This window comes from Penicillium daleae (assembly GCF_028827525.1).
Source record: "Penicillium daleae strain IBT 16125 chromosome Unknown utg000001l_segment0_segment0, whole genome shotgun sequence".
NCBI lineage: Eukaryota > Fungi > Ascomycota > Eurotiomycetes > Eurotiales > Aspergillaceae > Penicillium > Penicillium daleae.
The window spans coordinates 2,487,378-2,503,286 of NW_026623149.1; the positions used below are offsets into that span (position 1 = coordinate 2,487,378).

Genomic DNA, 15,909 nt, shown 5'->3' on the forward strand with positions numbered 1-15,909 from the left:
TGGCTGAGACAGGAGACGATAGGAGATAAAGCGCGGATCGCGTCGACGCGTAGAGTGGTTCCCAGCAAAAGTCTTGGCGTCTCCACGTTCATACTCGACAGGTCGATTTGGCTGTTTTGCTAGCTCATTGTTTGAGTAAAGTCAAAAATAAAACTGGAACAGAATTTAAGAGGCTCAAGATGCATATAGTACAATAGGTAATGCTACACCAAGTTTAAAAATACAAGTAGAGATATCATCCATCATCTTTACAAAGCACCATCAGAATCACGGCTTCGACTCAGTCGATTCCGAGGCCTCCTCCCATCCAGGTGCAGTCAGCCCCTTGGCGCAGAAGTCCTCGTCGCTAATGATCTCAATCATCTTGAACTTCCACTTGCCAAGCTTGAGCATCAGAAGGTTATCACCAATGATGTACTCCTGGGTCTTCTCGGCAGGCCAAGGGCGAATAGGAGTAAACGCAAGATCGTCCGACATAGGGCCACTGTCACCTGGACGGCTGCCCACGTAGGCACCATTGTTCACAATGACACGGTGACCCTCACTCTTGGAGGCGACTAGGCCAGCAGACCAAAGGATCTTATTAAAGGATTGGTTGTAAACCAAGGATTTGGGAAGGGTGACACGGGCATTGGGCATGTTGGCGAAGTTGGTCTGAGATGCGTACTGGTTTCCAGACTGGGGGGTCACAAACCCAGAGGTAGAAGATTGGGCGTGGCTGGCTGGGGGGCTTGTGGTCCGAGGCATGGGAGAGGGCTCGCCGGTTGAGGACCGGGGTCGGAACAGTTGGCGGTGCTGAAGCGAGACGGCATCGGCTTCCTCTTTGCCGTGAACCAGCTCGACAAATTCATAGGCTAGTTTGTGCTGAGCCACGCGCTTGGAAGGGTCCTGATTCTGCTCTTCCAAAATGGAGGCAATTTCAGGCAGAGGGATAAATGTAAACAGCTTGAGGTATTTCTCCACGGTGTCATCGGGAGTGCGAACAAAAAACTTGTAATCATTAGTCATGGAGCAAATGACAAGTATGACAATTCCGACTCACCTGGTAAAGCTCAAAAGTGGAAGTCATGTCCTTGTCGAGCCAGATAGCATTACCCGCAGACTTTCCAAATTTCTCTCCAGATGGCGCAGTCAAAAGGGGTGTAGTAAATCCAATAGGCCGGTCCAGCTCAGAATCCAAAGGGTTGCGGAGCTGTTCGTCAGCAGTGTTGCGGCTGATCGCCTTCACGGCCTCCATTCCAAACAAGATATTGCCATATTGGTCGGATCCTCCAACTTGCACCTGGGTTCCCTTTTGGAACATGGTCCACCAATCCCATGCCTGGAGAAGAGGATAGGAGAATTCAGCGAAGGACATGCCGTCACCCTGGCTCAGTCGATTCTTGACACTGCTCAATCCGGTCAGACAATTACTCAATGTCCAGAAACAACCATGCAAACTTACGTGTCCCGCCCCAGCATGGGTCCAAGTCTCATGTACGCTCCTAAATCTCGTAGAACCTGAATGAAAGGCATCGAGTTCCACCAAGTATTATTGTTGAGCAGCGCGCGCTTCCAAATAGGTTTCCTCTCATAGCCGTGTCGTCGGCCGTACTGCTCAATGCTTGACCCCAGTTTCTTCAACTGCATGTGCATGCTGGCCATATTGGCTTTGCGGATCGAGGAATGGACTTGCTCACGTCCCTTCAGCCGCCCTGTTGGGTCACCCACTCGAGATGTGGCACCACCCAGCTTTATGATGATCAGTCCTGAGTCCTTCCATAGTACACAGGTCGCGTAGACTAACCAAGAAAGTCACCGGTAGTCCCCAGACATATCCCCAAGCCAAAACCATGAAAGGTAGCATATGTCCGATGTGCATCGAAGGTGCCGTGGGGTCGATTCCGACGTAGATACCAGCTCTCTTTTCGGTGAACACTTTATGTAGTAGGTCGCGCTCTCTGTAAGGCAAGAAAAAATGTCAGTCTCACATCACAGCACACCAATTCCGACAGGAGAAAGCTCAAGAGAATAGCATCCGTACCCGACAACATCATGAATCAAACCACGCTCCTCAAGGTGGGCCGCGAAGTCCTTCCGCTTCCCTGCCTTGATCTCTTCAGCATGTCGAGCCCATTCCTCCCTTCCTTCCTGCATACGCTGAAGGTATTTCTGTGTGATCCATCTCCTTTGTTGTGTCAGGGCGAATTGGTGTGAGGATAGAGGTGACGGACGAGTTTGGGATCGGAGCGGATTTGTCTGCGCGGCACCACCAATGCTACGAGCTCCGCATGGCGCTCTCGGAGGGAGACGAGGATTGCGACAAGTCGCTCGGGAGAGCGATGCCGTCCGTGGCCACATTGGACCGGCTTGTAGAAGCAATTAAGCGCGACGAGGCTCGCAATGAACTGCAATGTGATTTCAGGTTGTCCGCAGCAGCTCCGAGATTATTTCGATAAGGACCGGATTATTGTTGACGCGGGTCCCTGTCCTGACTACGTAATCAGCACCAGTTCATCTTCAACAACCCATCAACTATTCTAGTCGAGATTTTGAGAATGTCAAAATGTTGATTTATATTCGAATTGATGCTCTACCTAGTCTTCAAAAATGCTCTACGCCACAAAAATCTGGACAAAAGCTTCGTTACTCCATCCGCTGTCAAGCTTCATGGCCTTCCACGCGGCGAGAACGTCAATGGCCAACACACAGGAATTCTCTCCGCCTTCCTTCCAAACGGTCTTCTGCGGCACTGCCTGCCCAAGTATCATGACCATGAAATCATCCAAGATGCTGCGGTTTGGTAGATCGGAAATATAGATTCCAAGCGTGCCGAGTGCCTTCAAATGGACATCACAACGCAAACGCCCGTTCTCGACAACAGAGGTGTCTGAAGACACCACCGCAGCAGCTCCAGTCATCTTTCCAATGAGACCGAAGATGGCTACGTGGGTGAGTGCTTCGTCGGAGCCACTGCTACCGTGGCTTCTCTTCAGTGCGAAGGATCGAGTTGGATACGCTGTAAGGATCTCCCATCCTCTCTGCTCCAGAATCAAGGACACCAAAGCATTTTGAGTCAAAGGTTTCAAACGATTTGTGACTCTGCCACTGGTATGGGCACGGATCACATATTCGCTGTCGGAGTCATCGTGGATTCCTGGGAAATCTGTCAAAGAGACAATGCATGATGCCTCGGCAGAGTGGATGTTGAAAAGACCCAAAATACCGCTTCCAGTCTTAGCCCAACCTGTATAGCTTCCTACCCGCAGAATATGCCCCTCATTGTAGTCATGGTATACGTCGATGGCGCGGCCAATGACACTTGGACGCAATATGACAGTGGTACCTTGGACGGTGGGTGCCGTCATCTGGTCAATGACTTTGAGATCATGCTTTCCAGGCTCATCCGTGATGTAAACAGGTCCACCCGAGACGCAGCGAGCTGCAGCATGGAAAGATGCATAAGGATGACTAGTTTGGAACATATCCCAGTCTGGTAAAACGTTTAGATATCGAGTGAGGAGTGCATTATGCGCATTGCAGAACACATGCCAAGGGTGAGATGACTGGATCTCAGGGAAGAAGTCATCTGAATTCCGCAGTATAATCGACGGCTTGTTCGCTGGCAATTGCGAATGGAAGATCATTTGTGGAATCAATGACATGCACGAAATGGCCCGGCTGCTGAAGTGTTTCAATGTCGCGAGTGACCAGCCATCTTGATAAGATGTCATGAACCTCTTACGATCTTCTGGCTCTTCGAGGAGATCAATGAAGAACTGGGCATCGGCTTTCACAGAGTCAACGCCTAGCGATTTAAGGTACCCATAGAATTCATCATAGAATCGCTGTACATCATCAGGGTCGATGGCTAGAATCTTGCCATCCGTGATGTCGTGCGCAATGGGACCTCCAGTTGCAAGATCTCTTATCTTCACCTTCTTCGTCTTGTATCGCTGCGCCAGATCTCCGTCGGGGCAGATGCCTCCCCAATATCCCAGTAAAGCGTGCCAGACTGCGATATGTCCAATATTTGGGTGCGATCGACGGATGGTCTCCACAGTTTGCTTGAGGCCTCGCGGGAACGCCTTGGGATTCGCTTCAAACTGCTTCCAGCGTCGCTTGAACTGGGATTCACCTTCATTGTCGAGACTCTGCCAATTGTCATCGATGATCAGGTTGACGACATGGATTCCATGCTCTTTTAATGCATTGAGTGCGTGTATAATCTTTTCCTCGTTCAGGTCCTGGCCAAGACCATTCCAAGTGCAATATGTCAAGCCGTCGAACCAGTCAGCAAGCCACTGGATCTCGGGGTCTTTCTCCAAGACCACCACGTCGTCTCCTGGTGGTGATAGAGGCGGCTGCTCCACAGACTCAGTCGATAAAGACCCATATGGCCTGACGACCTTTCTCGACTCGTACATAACGGCCGACATAGCGACCTCAAAGTTCTCTGCGACCGCGGCCAGCACATGAAACCCGGTGATCTCGGTATTGTCGCTTCTGGCCTGTATCACTACTTCTCCATTATCCCCCGATTGGAAAACAGTCAGGACATCGTTGATTCCGGAGATGGCCAGAAGTACAAGATGGGTGCCATCTTTTCGAAGGAAAGAGCATAGAATCGCATCCTCTGTCAATCTAAACAAGTCCTTGCCATGCCGAGGACCCAGCCATGGACTCCAGATTCGTACCAACGAGAAATACTTCATCATCAATGATGGCGTACCAAGGGCGGTTCGTTTGATTCCAGAAGCTCCACCCTCTGCTGGGTCCACATCTCCACGAATTGCCCATAGCACAGATCCCGGCGCCTCTGTACGTAGGGATTCAATTTGCACTTCGGGTGACAGGTTGTCGATATATTTGGCAAGCTCTGCTTTTGCATCGGCTGAGATTCTCTCATCCAATAACGGGTTTTCAGAAGTTCCGTTCCTATGGCCAAAAACAAGCTCTCCATCACTGACTGATTGTTGTTGGTTGACCCACTGCCATTCGGTATCTGGGCTAGTTCGAAAGCGCGCCGTGAACTTTGTATGGCCGCCGGACGACGGTAGACGAATTCCTTCCGAAAATACATAGCGATGGTAATTATATTCGTCATCTTTTCCATTCAATAGTGGTGCAACAGACGGATTGCATCTTTGAAGGGGAAGAGCGGTCCATTCTGATCCGGTGATGTTATGCCAGATCTGCGCTTCCCATGATTCCGTTGGCAGAGACGTGCTGGATTCAATAACGACTGTAAATCGAACCTAACATAATAATGAGCATACTATTTGATAACGCCGCGCCTTCAGATCTTTTACACGCATGAAGAGCAATTCCTCTTGCACATACCGTATCATCTTCTTCGGACTTCGATGCTTTCTGCCTCTGCAGGTTTGTGACTTGTCCCAAAGGTGGGTAGCACGTCACTCGAGCAAATAAACACATTTGTGCTGGCCGTATAAACGTTGCCTGGCGTATCTTATGATGCTCGTCTTGTCCGAGCATGGGCAGGGTGGAGGCTGTATTTCTAGTGCCAGCCTGCATCTGAACCGAGAGGGGTAGATCTTGTTCAGAGACAACAGTGAAAACGAAGCATACAAAGCAGTACAGCTAGCTCGAATAGGTTCGAAGCTAGTTAATGCCCGTGAGATATAACTGTTTGGCGGCAAAAGCTGTAGTTAGGAGGCATGCGTGTAGCTTGTCGGTGAGTGAGTGGGTGGCTATGATGATGGAGAAGGCGGGGAAGGCTCCTCAACCTTCGCCATTCATATTCAACCAACGCTCACCGATCTGACCCTCTCAACTCCTCATACTGAACACCTACTGAAGCTACAGAACAATCTCGAATTTGCTTTCAGAATTCTCAGTCACTACCTCGAGAGACTTCATTATACAGACTTTGTACATCGCCCCATCTAGCCAGTCCCTGTGTCTAAAGGGGAATTGAGACGAGTTCAATTGTGGCTTAGTGAATCTTGACAGTCAACTTTCCAAAATGCTTTTGTGCCCACTGTGGAATTCGGTCAATATACAACATAGATGAAATGGCATCGGTCCTACTCACCATATACTCATAGGCCTCCCGGGCCTGCTCAAGAGTGAAGACCTTCTCATCCAAAACCGGGTGGATATCGTTGGCCTCAATTGCGCGGATCATGTCGCACATGAGGGCCTTGCTCCCCACATACACACCACGGACGGTGCAAATGTTGCTCAGTGTGTCCAAGAGTGTGGGTTGGCCCTCAGCCTTGACGCCACCCAGGAAGCCAATCACGCTGATGACACCCTCGAACTTAATACAGTTGAAGCTCTGGCGCATGGTTCCGGGTCCCCCAACCTCAATGATATGATCCACGCCCGCGCAATCCGGGGTCAACTTGCGAGCGGCCTCGCCCCAGTTCGGGTCGGTCTTGTAGTTGATGACATGGTCAGCACCGAGCTTCTTGAGTTTCTCGCCCTTCTCGTCGGAGGAAGTCGTTGCGATCACAGTGGCACCAGCGGCTTTCGCAAACTATCAGACAAAAAGTTGTCAGCATAAGGAATTGATGATATTCATGATATTCATCAAATTTCAAGCACCTACCTGCAAGCCGAACATGCTGACACCACCGGTTCCTTGGACCAGAACAGTCTGGCCGGGCTTCAGAGGCTTCAGTCCATATAGAGCATTCCAACTCGTCAGAGCAGCACACGTAAGTGTGCTATTCTCGAGAGGGGTGAGATTTTTAGCAGCCTTCACAAGCCCCTTCTCGTTGAATACTCCATATTCACGCAGAGCTCCGTCAATCATACCACCCAACCCGGTATATGTCGCCGGAATATCAATGTCGCCATACTGATGTCCCTGATTGAAAAGAGTTGCCACCTGATCGCCTTTCTTAAACTCGGTGACCTTTGAACCGACTTCAACAACCTCGCCGGCCCCGTCGGAAGCGGGAACGACGGGGAAGTTACACGGGAACGGGTATTTGCCCTATATCAAACGGCGATTTGATGTCAGAACAGCGGTGTTTGAGAGCCTGGTCCCGTTTCATAATTGAGTAGATGCTGTACCTTTGGAATAATTAAATCACGCTAGTTCAGCGACGCAGCTTGAAGCTTCACCAGCACCTCGCTCTCACCGACTTTCGGCATTGGTGCATCCTGGTAGACCAGGCCGTCAAAGGCCTTGTCCTTGCTTTCAATAGGCAAATCGCCCTGCGGATGCGATTCTACCACAGGCGCTTCGAGTGGTAAATCTAGCTGCGAAACTAGCTGTAGGCCCTCTTCAACGGTCAAACCCTCTTCGCATGGTATCTGCTTATGCGGCCGATTGCGCATCTTGACGATCTTCCCATTGGCTGCGCGTAGATTCGCATTATCTTGCGCGAGTAATGCAGCATTGTGTAGCGATAGTGCAGTGCCTTTGATAATCTGATCTAGCATGGTTTTGATTGGGCTCGGAGGACTTTGTGACCGCTGGTGTAGTAGATCTATCAGCATTGAAGATTGCTTTTGTAGCTGAACGATAGTTCTGGGCGTTTTTGGTGTAAATTGGCTAGATGGGCTGCTTGGCTGGCTGCTTGGCTGGCTGTTTGGTGGTGACGGAGTTCGTAGAGAGATATTAAGCTTCGAGAGTACTCTTTCTGCATCGATTAGCACTAGGCCACTAGCTGCGAAGCTATTTTGAATAGTGCTTGATTGGTAGGCTTCCTGCCGCGCGCGTTGGTAGTCTTCTAGGAATTGAATTTATCGATATAATTATATCCTCTACGCGCAAGATCGCTTACGAAGCGACCGTACGCGCGCTTTAGCACTGCAAAACAGCCAACATCTAGTGGTTGTAGTAGATGTGACGAATACGCAGGCATACAAAGAGGTATAATATCGTTTTCTGCACATAATCGGTCGAATTGGGGCGTAAGGTGGCTACTATGGCTATCAAGAATTAGTAGCCGAAATCGACCACGTACACGCGAATTCGTTGATGGGATAAATAGCTTTTCTAGCCAGCGTAGGCCAATTTCATCGGTAGTCTAGCCATCATTCGATACTTCAAATCGCCAATCGTGTAGTAGATTATCAAACCAGCCAGCAATAGCTACTTTAGCTTTAAAAACTACACAGGGCGGTGGCGAATAGCCATCTGCGCAAATTGCTTCGATAGCAGTGACCCATTCGCGATTTCCTAGCTGTAGTATCGATCGCCGACCGTAGTATTCAGCTCGCGTAACTACCTTCTGCGTAGATATAAGACCTATTGCAAATCCGGTCTCGTCAAAGTTGTAGATATCCTCCGCTTGTATACCGTTCTCATCGATAACACGTTGTACGGTAATAAACTACTCTCATAGCGATTTTAGGTCTTCATTTAGTGCGCGCTGGTAGTCGTATCGCCTAGAGAAGCGTGATCGAATCTCTTCGCGTCGATTTATAAAGGTTGATGGCCAATTCTTGCCAACAGTAGGCGGAGGGTAGCTACCGCGTGTAGCTAGTAGAATATTGGCCATTTCTCGCACAGTAACCGGCCTAGGCGCTGCTCCACGTATATCCATAGAGACTATCCAATCAACAAGCGAATCCTCTTCCAATTGGGTCAGTTTATAGCCTGGTGCGCGAGAATCAACGCGTGCAGGTTGGCCGTGTACGAGATCGTGTAGGGTAGTAAGCGGTATGTTATATAGCTTTGCTGCTGCGCGTAGAGATTTGATTCGGCCATTTTAAAAATCATCAAGGGCTAATAAGATCTTGCCCTCTTGATTGGCTAATTTTTGCCGAGATTCAGGGCGAATTGGTGTCATAGTAGGTGGTTGAAGTAGGTATGTAGGTAGGAAGACGCGATTTTAGATGAGGTGTTCGGAAAGGGCGGGAACTACGTTAATATAGCGGGCTGACAAATAGACAGATATGATTTTGCGGCGGGTAAATTGGAGGCTATTAAGGCTACGTAAAATGGGTAAATGATTTGTGCCTGCTTTCGGGGCGCGGGAACCAACCAGTACTTTTTATGGAGGGTATATCGTCAAAGTCCAGGCACTGCTAATTATCAAAGGCCGAGAGAGGAGAATTTCAATTATCCTGATCAAGCCTTTGCTCGAGTGAGTGTCTCGAAATGATTAGTTGGTGCGGTAAATAAAGACGTCCAATCATTCAAACCACATTCCGTAAGTGGCGTTGAAAGGTCTGACTCAAGAGATACGAGAAAAGGCCCAACAAGATATGCCAGACTTTCTGTTTCACGAAATACTTTGAAATGTATTTCGAATCCTCTTTTTGATCTTCGGACATCATCTCATGGTATGTTCTTCAGCTGGTGACTGATAAGATGAGTTAGTTGTCTGGCTTTCAAACGTAGGGAACCCCAATGTACCTGGAAGCTCCAGCGAGCGAGTCGGGAGCAACTAACAAGCTTAGTTCATGAATAGAACAACCTTATTCAATGACAATACGTTGCTTGTGGTACATTCCCCCGCTCTATAACTGTATCGCACATTTAAAATTGTGGAATTATCCCCTGGCATGCAACAACTCTAATCTAAGTTCCGTTCCTGGCTCTGTCGGCCCGGCAATTATGCCACCCAAAGCTAATATCGCTCATCGTTCTAAATATCCACTAGAACCATAGCTACCGGGGATCCCTGACAAGCACGAGATCAGCGAACTGCGTGGCAGTCCAGTTCTTGCGCAATGCGATCTATGACTAGCGATGAGGGGGAAGGATAAAGTGGCAGCGACCGAGGGGCATAAATTGGCCTTGCCTCCGTTCGTGCCGACCTTCTGTCACATATTCCCAGCTTTCTTATACTTGTTCAATCCAATCCCAATTACTCAGGCTGGTCAACATGTCTCTTGGACGCACATTCAAAATTGAACTCGGGCTACGAGATCCCCGCTATTGGTCACGGAACTTGGGTGAGCCAAATCAAGGCCCACCCGTACCTGTTGCAGCCTCGTCTGTTTAACTCCTTGAAGAAGAATGTATGATGATCTTTCTGTAATCCGTCGCTTGAGATGTATCTCTAGCGCATTGTCTGTCAAAAGAATATCTTGCCCGTGGCTTACAGCCCGCTTGGAAACAACATTTACAACCTGCCACGGTATGTAAATACTCCCTCAAATTGGCCATAATTCTGTGCTAATCTTCTTGGAATTAAAGTGTTGTTGATGACTCGACCGTGGTGGAAATCTCTCAGAAGCTGAACAAAGACCCTGCCATCCTACTAATGTCATGGGCAGTGCAGCGGGGCTCTGCAGTTCTGCCTAAGAGTATTACTCCTTCGCGGATTGAGAGCAACTTCCAGGGTAAGTCAAGACAATCAATGTATTCTTTTATTGGCCAAGGCGCTTTGACTGACTCTTTTATCTCGGATTTCGTTATCCCAGACGCCGAGTTTGAGGCCTTCAACAAGCTGGACCGCAACGAGCGGTACCATTACCCCTTCCACTGGGGTGTTGATGTCTTTGGCGAGTTAGGAGCCGCTGAAGCCGAGCGACGTGCTGAGGAACATGTGCGAAGCTGCGTGGGAGCTCATAGGTAAGAGAAGGTTGATCGGGTAATCTCCATTGATCGAAATTCTACCCATGGCGCCAATCTGCTCAATTTTGGAAGCGATACGGTACAATGACGTTGTTCTAGAAGCAATGACTCAAATCCCACGTATATATAACTATAGCTACGCGCAGTGCCTGTTGATCATGAAAGAAAAGATTCAAATCCAAACTTGGAAGCTTGATACCGAGCAGGAATCTCAATAGATTCCAAAGAAGCAATTGACACCTGCGTAACATTTGTGGCGTCTAGGTAACTATAGCCAAGGATACCACGTATAGAGACACCCGGAACACGGAAACTGGAGTGCACCAAACTCTAACCTGACCCGCACATATCTCCTTCATACTTCCCGCTGATGCACAAAAGCGACTTTGTCAGATTCAACAGAAACTACTACCGGAACTGAGTCGATTATTGCCTTTTCTCTTCCGTCATGCCAGCAACGAAAGAGGGCCGAGTAACCAAGGCCAAAACGGCACGTCGGTCCCTGGAAACCCGCATCCGACGCGTCCCGGCAGCTACCAAAAGTAAGTAAATAGCTCTGCTCCCCAACCAATAGGTTCGGATGGGCATCAAACATCACAGTATCTCTTGATGAGATGAATTTTTGATATCCGATGTACCCGTTAACCCGATCTGTCACCCCGACGCGTTGCTAATGCCATATCCGCGTAGACCAGCCGCTGGTTGAGCGCACCAACGCACTCACCATTGAAGAATTTACATCACGCTACGTGTCTCCGCTCATCACGGCGACTCATCAAGATGCCGAAAATCCGGCTCTCGACAAGAAGACCTCTCTCGCGGCTGGAACCCATCTGGACGTGTATTCCGCCGCAACCATCTCCCGCGCAGATCTGGACGCATGTCTCGATCTTGTCGAGTTCACCTCCGGCTCAGACTACGCCGCTTCAGGCGCAGGCTGGTCCCGCCCCAAGAAGCGCAAAGAAATGAAACTCCCCGACATGAAGTACCTGATTCTGCGGGGCGTCGCGGAACAAGTATCGGATGCGTCCCAAAGCGAGAATCCCACCGGATCCGACAAGCCGAGCTCGCCATCGGGATTAGAGGATAATCCCAATGTGCTAGGATTCTTGTCGTTTATGGTTACCTATGAGGATGGGAAAGAGGTGGCTTATTGCTACGAGATCCATTTATCGCCGAGGGCCCGGGGTCGGGGGCTCGGCGTGCTGCTGATGACGCGGATGGAGGAGATTGGCCGGCTCGTCGGGTTGGAGAAGGCGATGTTGACGGTTTTCAAATCCAATGCGACGGCTAGGAGGTTTTATGAGAAGGGTGGTTATGAGGTGGATGAGTACTCGCCGCAACCGCGAAGGTTGCGGAATGGGACGATTAAGGAGTTTGATTATTTGATTTTGTCGAAGAGATTGAAGGATTGAGAATCTTTATTATTTCTTTTCGTTTGTTTCTAGAAAAAGGGAAACACATGCAGCGATGAAAACGCTATCATCAATATACATTACACTTGTTTTACTTCCTCGCCCTTGCGTTCAGGGTGATCTTGCTCCCACTCGTCTCTGAGCGCAGCGAAGATACTATCTGCCAAGAGGATAGAGAGCCCTAGACTCCACACAAGGGTGATGGCGTAAAAGAAGTTCGCATTTCCGGATCCAGCGTAGATCCAGAGGTGATAGAAGGCGGGGCCTAGCAAACTGGAGTATAAGAGAGCTGAAATGGCAAAGAAAGTGTACCGCATCACTAGTTTGAGGATTAGTTGGGCTCAAGGATAGGTCATGTGTGATACTTGAGTACTCACAGGGGAAAAGATGCCGATACAATGGCAGCAGTGCAAAGTATAGCGAAGCATCCGAGATACTGGGGTAGGGCTTGAATACGGCAAAGACGCCCAGGAGCGAGGTGATAATGAACAGGGGCTGTCGCCGCAGCCTCACCGTGAGTCCTCCAACATAGCTAGCCAGGTGAAGCCAGAACACCCCGAGGAAGAACTCACGGAAGGAGTCGAACATCTCGATGAAGAAGTACCACCACAGGCCCACATTGGGGGTCAGGTCTGGGACCAGCAGGTGGAAGCCGTAGGTGGCAGACATGAACTCCCAGAAGTTTCCAGTGATGAGGACTGAAAGTCCAAGTAGCCCAGCAATACTAGCAGACAAAATGGAGCCGTGTTGCAAGATGGAGAGAGCAGTAGAGGGCGCCTGGGCGGACTTTTGGGCTCGTTGATCGTAGCAGAGCAGGGCTAGCGGGACAAACAACAAAGCGGGATAGAGGGAGAGATATGACGCAAAGCCGAGAGCAAGCATTGCGTTCAGGCTGTTACCACTGACTGCATTCGAGACAGCGAACAAAATTCCCGAGGTGGTGAACACGCTTGTTGATCGCGCCAAGCACGTTGCGATCGTGAAGGGATTGAACAAGAACCTGGATAGACAATAAGCAATACGCCCAGACGTGTAGAATATTCAAATGCGCCATACCATGCTGCCACTGAAGTCCCGTCCCACCGAATATTCTTCCGCATGGCAGAGTGGAGTCGACTTTGGACCGACTGGCCCGACTCGGAGATGGTCGCCAGCGCATGTGCATTCACTAAATCGACAAGGAAATAGAAGATGGCTGTTGGGACCGGATTGCGCTTGACGTCGGGCAGTAAGGAGAACAGAGGGAGCAGGAGCGGTGCCTAGATCGGCCAGTGGTTAATTGAGGATGTGGTTTTTGGAAGGTATCGATTTGCCCACCTGGTGGAAGACACCGCCGTCGTATGGCGATGCATTGCGTGTATAGAGGTACAGGCCTTCTTGGACTATTCCAGGATGTTAGCTCGTTGGATTGCAACGCCATTGGACTTGTTCCTTATCGCATACGTCGCTTGAAGCTATTGACCGGGGTGGACACCTCGACTCGGCCAGTAAGCAGGTCGGGCAATGATGGGAAGAGACAAATAAGAAGCAGTCGCAGCACAAAGGCCGCACCGAAGACAGCTACCTTCCGTCGGTCCACCGCCATGACAGAGAGGCGGGTTGGAAGAGAGCTGCTGGCAGGCTGTTGGTCTGTTGTTCTGTTGTTCCAGCTGTCCCTTAAAGCCGCCGAGGAACGAAAGGCGGAGGAACCACGGACACCTGTCGTGCACGGGCCACCCGGCCTTGTCAAAAAAAAAAGTTATCGAGAAATTTTCTTCTTCTTATCAGCAAGACTGTTTGGCTTGCCGGTTATAGGACTGCAACAGATTTCACCATGGCGAAAATTAAGAAGAAGGGTATGCTTTGGCAATCGCTGGATTGATTGAATACCGCTAACAGTCCTTTTATCAGGTACCTCTGGCCAGGCCAAAAACTACATCACCCGTACCCAGGCCGTGCGAAAGCTTCAGATTTCTCTGCCCGATTTCCGTCGCCTCTGCATTTTCAAGGGTAAGACCATCTATTCAGAAGTCTGGAATGTTCTCCAATCCTAATTACATGCGCGATTGATAGGCATCTACCCTCGTGAGCCCCGGAACAAGAAGAAGGCCTCCAGGACCTCCACCCCGAACACCACCTTCTACTACACCAAGGACATCCAGTACCTGCTCCACGAGCCTCTGCTCAACAAGTTCCGTGACCAGAAGGCTCTTGCCAAGAAGATCGCTCGTTCCCTGGGTCGTGGTGAAGTCAGCGACGCTGCGCGCCTCGAGAAGAACCACGCTCCCAAGCTCACCCTTGACCATGTCATCAAGGAGCGCTACCCGACCTTCACCGACGCCCTTCGCGACCTTGACGATGCTCTGTCTTTGCTCTTCCTGTTTGCCACCCTCCCTTCTACCGACCATGTCCCCCACAAGACGATTGCGCTCTGCCAACGCCTCTGCCACGAATTCCAGCACTACTTGATCACCACCAACGCGCTCCGCAAGTCCTTCCTCTCGATCAAGGGTATCTACTACCAGGCCACCATTCAGGGTCAGGATATCATGTGGTTGGTGCCCTACCGGTTCGTTCAGCGTGTTAATGGCGACGTTGACTACCGTATCATGGCTACCTTCGTCGATTTCTACACCACCCTGTTGGGTTTCGTCAACTTCCGTCTGTACTCCTCGATCGGATTGAGATATCCCCCGAAGTTCGACACCCGGAGTGACGAGAACGGTGCTGAGCTGGCTGCTTTCACCCTCGAGGGCCGCAATGTGACTGAGAACAAGGCGATTGAGTCCGGCAAGCCCAAGGTGATCGACAGTTCTAACAAGGAGGCTTCGAAGGAGGTCCAAGCCAAGGTGGACAAGGTCATCAAGTCTGCAGGCCTGGACCAGACCATGGATGAGCCAATGGCAGACACCACCGAGGAGTCAAGCGATGCCATCGACCGTTTCGAGCCTGCCGCCCCCGAAGCCGACACTCTACCCCAGCCTGACATGAGCGGCAACGAGGCCGGTGCTCTCTTCGCCCCCTTCACTTTTTACATCTCCCGTGAGGCCCCCAAGGCTCCTCTCGAGTTTATTCTGCGTGCTTTCGGTTGCAAGCGTATTGGCTGGGATGCCGTGCTTGGTGACGGTGCTTTCACTCATGATGAGACCGACCCGCGCATCACTCACCAGATCGTTGATCGTCCTCAGCTTCCCGAGGGTTCTCTGCCGGCCATTCCTGCCGCCGCGGAGGGTGCTACCCCCAAGGTCAAGGCTGGCACTCGGATTCCCGGACGCACATACGTTCAGCCCCAGTGGGTGTGGGACTGCGTCAACGATGGCAAGTTGCTTCGCGCCGATCTTTACGGCCCTGGTGCCACTCTCCCGCCCCACCTGAGCCCGTGGGTCAAGCCTTCTCGCGGTGGTTACGACCCGCGCGCCAGCCTGGCTGAACAGGAAGAGGAGGGTGAGGCTGAGCTGGCCGAGGATGGCGACGAGGACAGCGACGAGGAGATGGAGGATGAGCCCGCCACCGAGAAGCCTGCCGCCTCTGCCGAGGAGTCCGAGGACGAGTCCGTTGATGGCGGTATGGATGTCGCTGGAACCGACGACGACGAAAGTGAGAGCGAGGAGGAAGACGAAGAGGAGGAATTCCCCGGCGTCGAGGAGGCAGCCGCCTCCGAGTCTGACGATGACGACGAGGCTGCCCGCAACCAGCACCAGCGCGAGCTCGAGGCCGAGGCTGCGGGTCTGCCCTACTCTTCCGCCGGTGCCGCTGACGAGTCTGCCAAGAAGAAGGCTGGCAAGTCTAAGAAATTGGCTGCTAAGAAGCGCCAGGAGGACGAGGAGCTCGAGCGACAGAAGATGATGATGAGTCGCAAGAAGCGTAAGCTGCTGGAGAAGATGATGTACTCGAACAAGAAGACGTCAGACGAGGCTGCCAAGCTCCGGTCGAAGCGACGCAAGCTCGAGAAGGGTGAGAAGGGTGGCCAAAAATAGAGCTGAGCCAGGCCATGTCAAAACTGTGAAGAGGTCTTTATTTTTCCTG

The 15,909-nt window shown here is 50.8% G+C and overlaps 7 protein-coding genes across 7 annotated transcripts; 3 read left to right on the forward strand and 4 right to left on the reverse strand.

Moving 5' to 3' along the window:
- Positions 1 to 267: 267 nt before the first annotated feature.
- On the reverse strand, positions 268 to 2,340 carry N7458_000781 (tyrosine--tRNA ligase MSY1; the record flags this gene model as incomplete). The annotated part of the gene is made up of 5 exons (XM_056904175.1): positions 268 to 990; positions 1,043 to 1,388; positions 1,445 to 1,731; positions 1,787 to 1,940; positions 2,024 to 2,340. 5 exons carry the CDS (start codon positions 2,338 to 2,340, stop codon positions 268 to 270), a joined length of 1,827 nt encoding a protein of 608 aa, XP_056771942.1.
- A 254-nt stretch (positions 2,341 to 2,594) lies between these two features.
- N7458_000782 (putative raffinose synthase protein Sip1) lies at positions 2,595 to 5,517 on the reverse strand (the record flags this gene model as incomplete). The annotated part of the gene is made up of 2 exons (XM_056904176.1): positions 2,595 to 5,237; positions 5,323 to 5,517. 2 exons carry the CDS (start codon positions 5,515 to 5,517, stop codon positions 2,595 to 2,597), a joined length of 2,838 nt encoding a protein of 945 aa, XP_056771943.1.
- Positions 5,518 to 5,938: 421 nt separating this feature from the next.
- N7458_000783 (zinc-dependent alcohol dehydrogenase family protein) lies at positions 5,939 to 7,398 on the reverse strand (the record flags this gene model as incomplete). The annotated part of the gene is made up of 4 exons (XM_056904177.1): positions 5,939 to 5,983; positions 6,038 to 6,484; positions 6,557 to 6,946; positions 7,078 to 7,398. The coding sequence occupies 4 exons, from the start codon at positions 7,396 to 7,398 to the stop codon at positions 5,939 to 5,941; spliced, it is 1,203 nt and encodes a 400-aa protein (XP_056771944.1).
- A 2,396-nt stretch (positions 7,399 to 9,794) lies between these two features.
- Positions 9,795 to 10,490, forward strand: N7458_000784 (Aldo/keto reductase; the record flags this gene model as incomplete). Its single annotated transcript, XM_056904178.1, has 3 exons — positions 9,795 to 9,904; positions 10,017 to 10,049; positions 10,109 to 10,490. 3 exons carry the CDS (start codon positions 9,795 to 9,797, stop codon positions 10,488 to 10,490), a joined length of 525 nt encoding a protein of 174 aa, XP_056771945.1.
- A 447-nt stretch (positions 10,491 to 10,937) lies between these two features.
- Positions 10,938 to 11,904, forward strand: N7458_000785 (N-terminal L-serine N(alpha)-acetyltransferase NAT4; the record flags this gene model as incomplete). The annotated part of the gene is made up of 2 exons (XM_056904179.1): positions 10,938 to 11,031; positions 11,180 to 11,904. 2 exons carry the CDS (start codon positions 10,938 to 10,940, stop codon positions 11,902 to 11,904), a joined length of 819 nt encoding a protein of 272 aa, XP_056771946.1.
- An 80-nt stretch (positions 11,905 to 11,984) lies between these two features.
- Positions 11,985 to 13,489, reverse strand: N7458_000786 (GPI-anchored transamidase subunit GAB1; the record flags this gene model as incomplete). The annotated part of the gene is made up of 5 exons (XM_056904180.1): positions 11,985 to 12,223; positions 12,282 to 12,904; positions 12,961 to 13,163; positions 13,222 to 13,286; positions 13,348 to 13,489. 5 exons carry the CDS (start codon positions 13,487 to 13,489, stop codon positions 11,985 to 11,987), a joined length of 1,272 nt encoding a protein of 423 aa, XP_056771947.1.
- A 228-nt stretch (positions 13,490 to 13,717) lies between these two features.
- nop7 (mRNA-binding ribosome synthesis protein NOP7) lies at positions 13,718 to 15,860 on the forward strand (the record flags this gene model as incomplete). Its single annotated transcript, XM_056904181.1, has 3 exons — positions 13,718 to 13,739; positions 13,795 to 13,893; positions 13,957 to 15,860. The coding sequence occupies 3 exons, from the start codon at positions 13,718 to 13,720 to the stop codon at positions 15,858 to 15,860; spliced, it is 2,025 nt and encodes a 674-aa protein (XP_056771948.1).
- Positions 15,861 to 15,909: the final 49 nt, after the last annotated feature.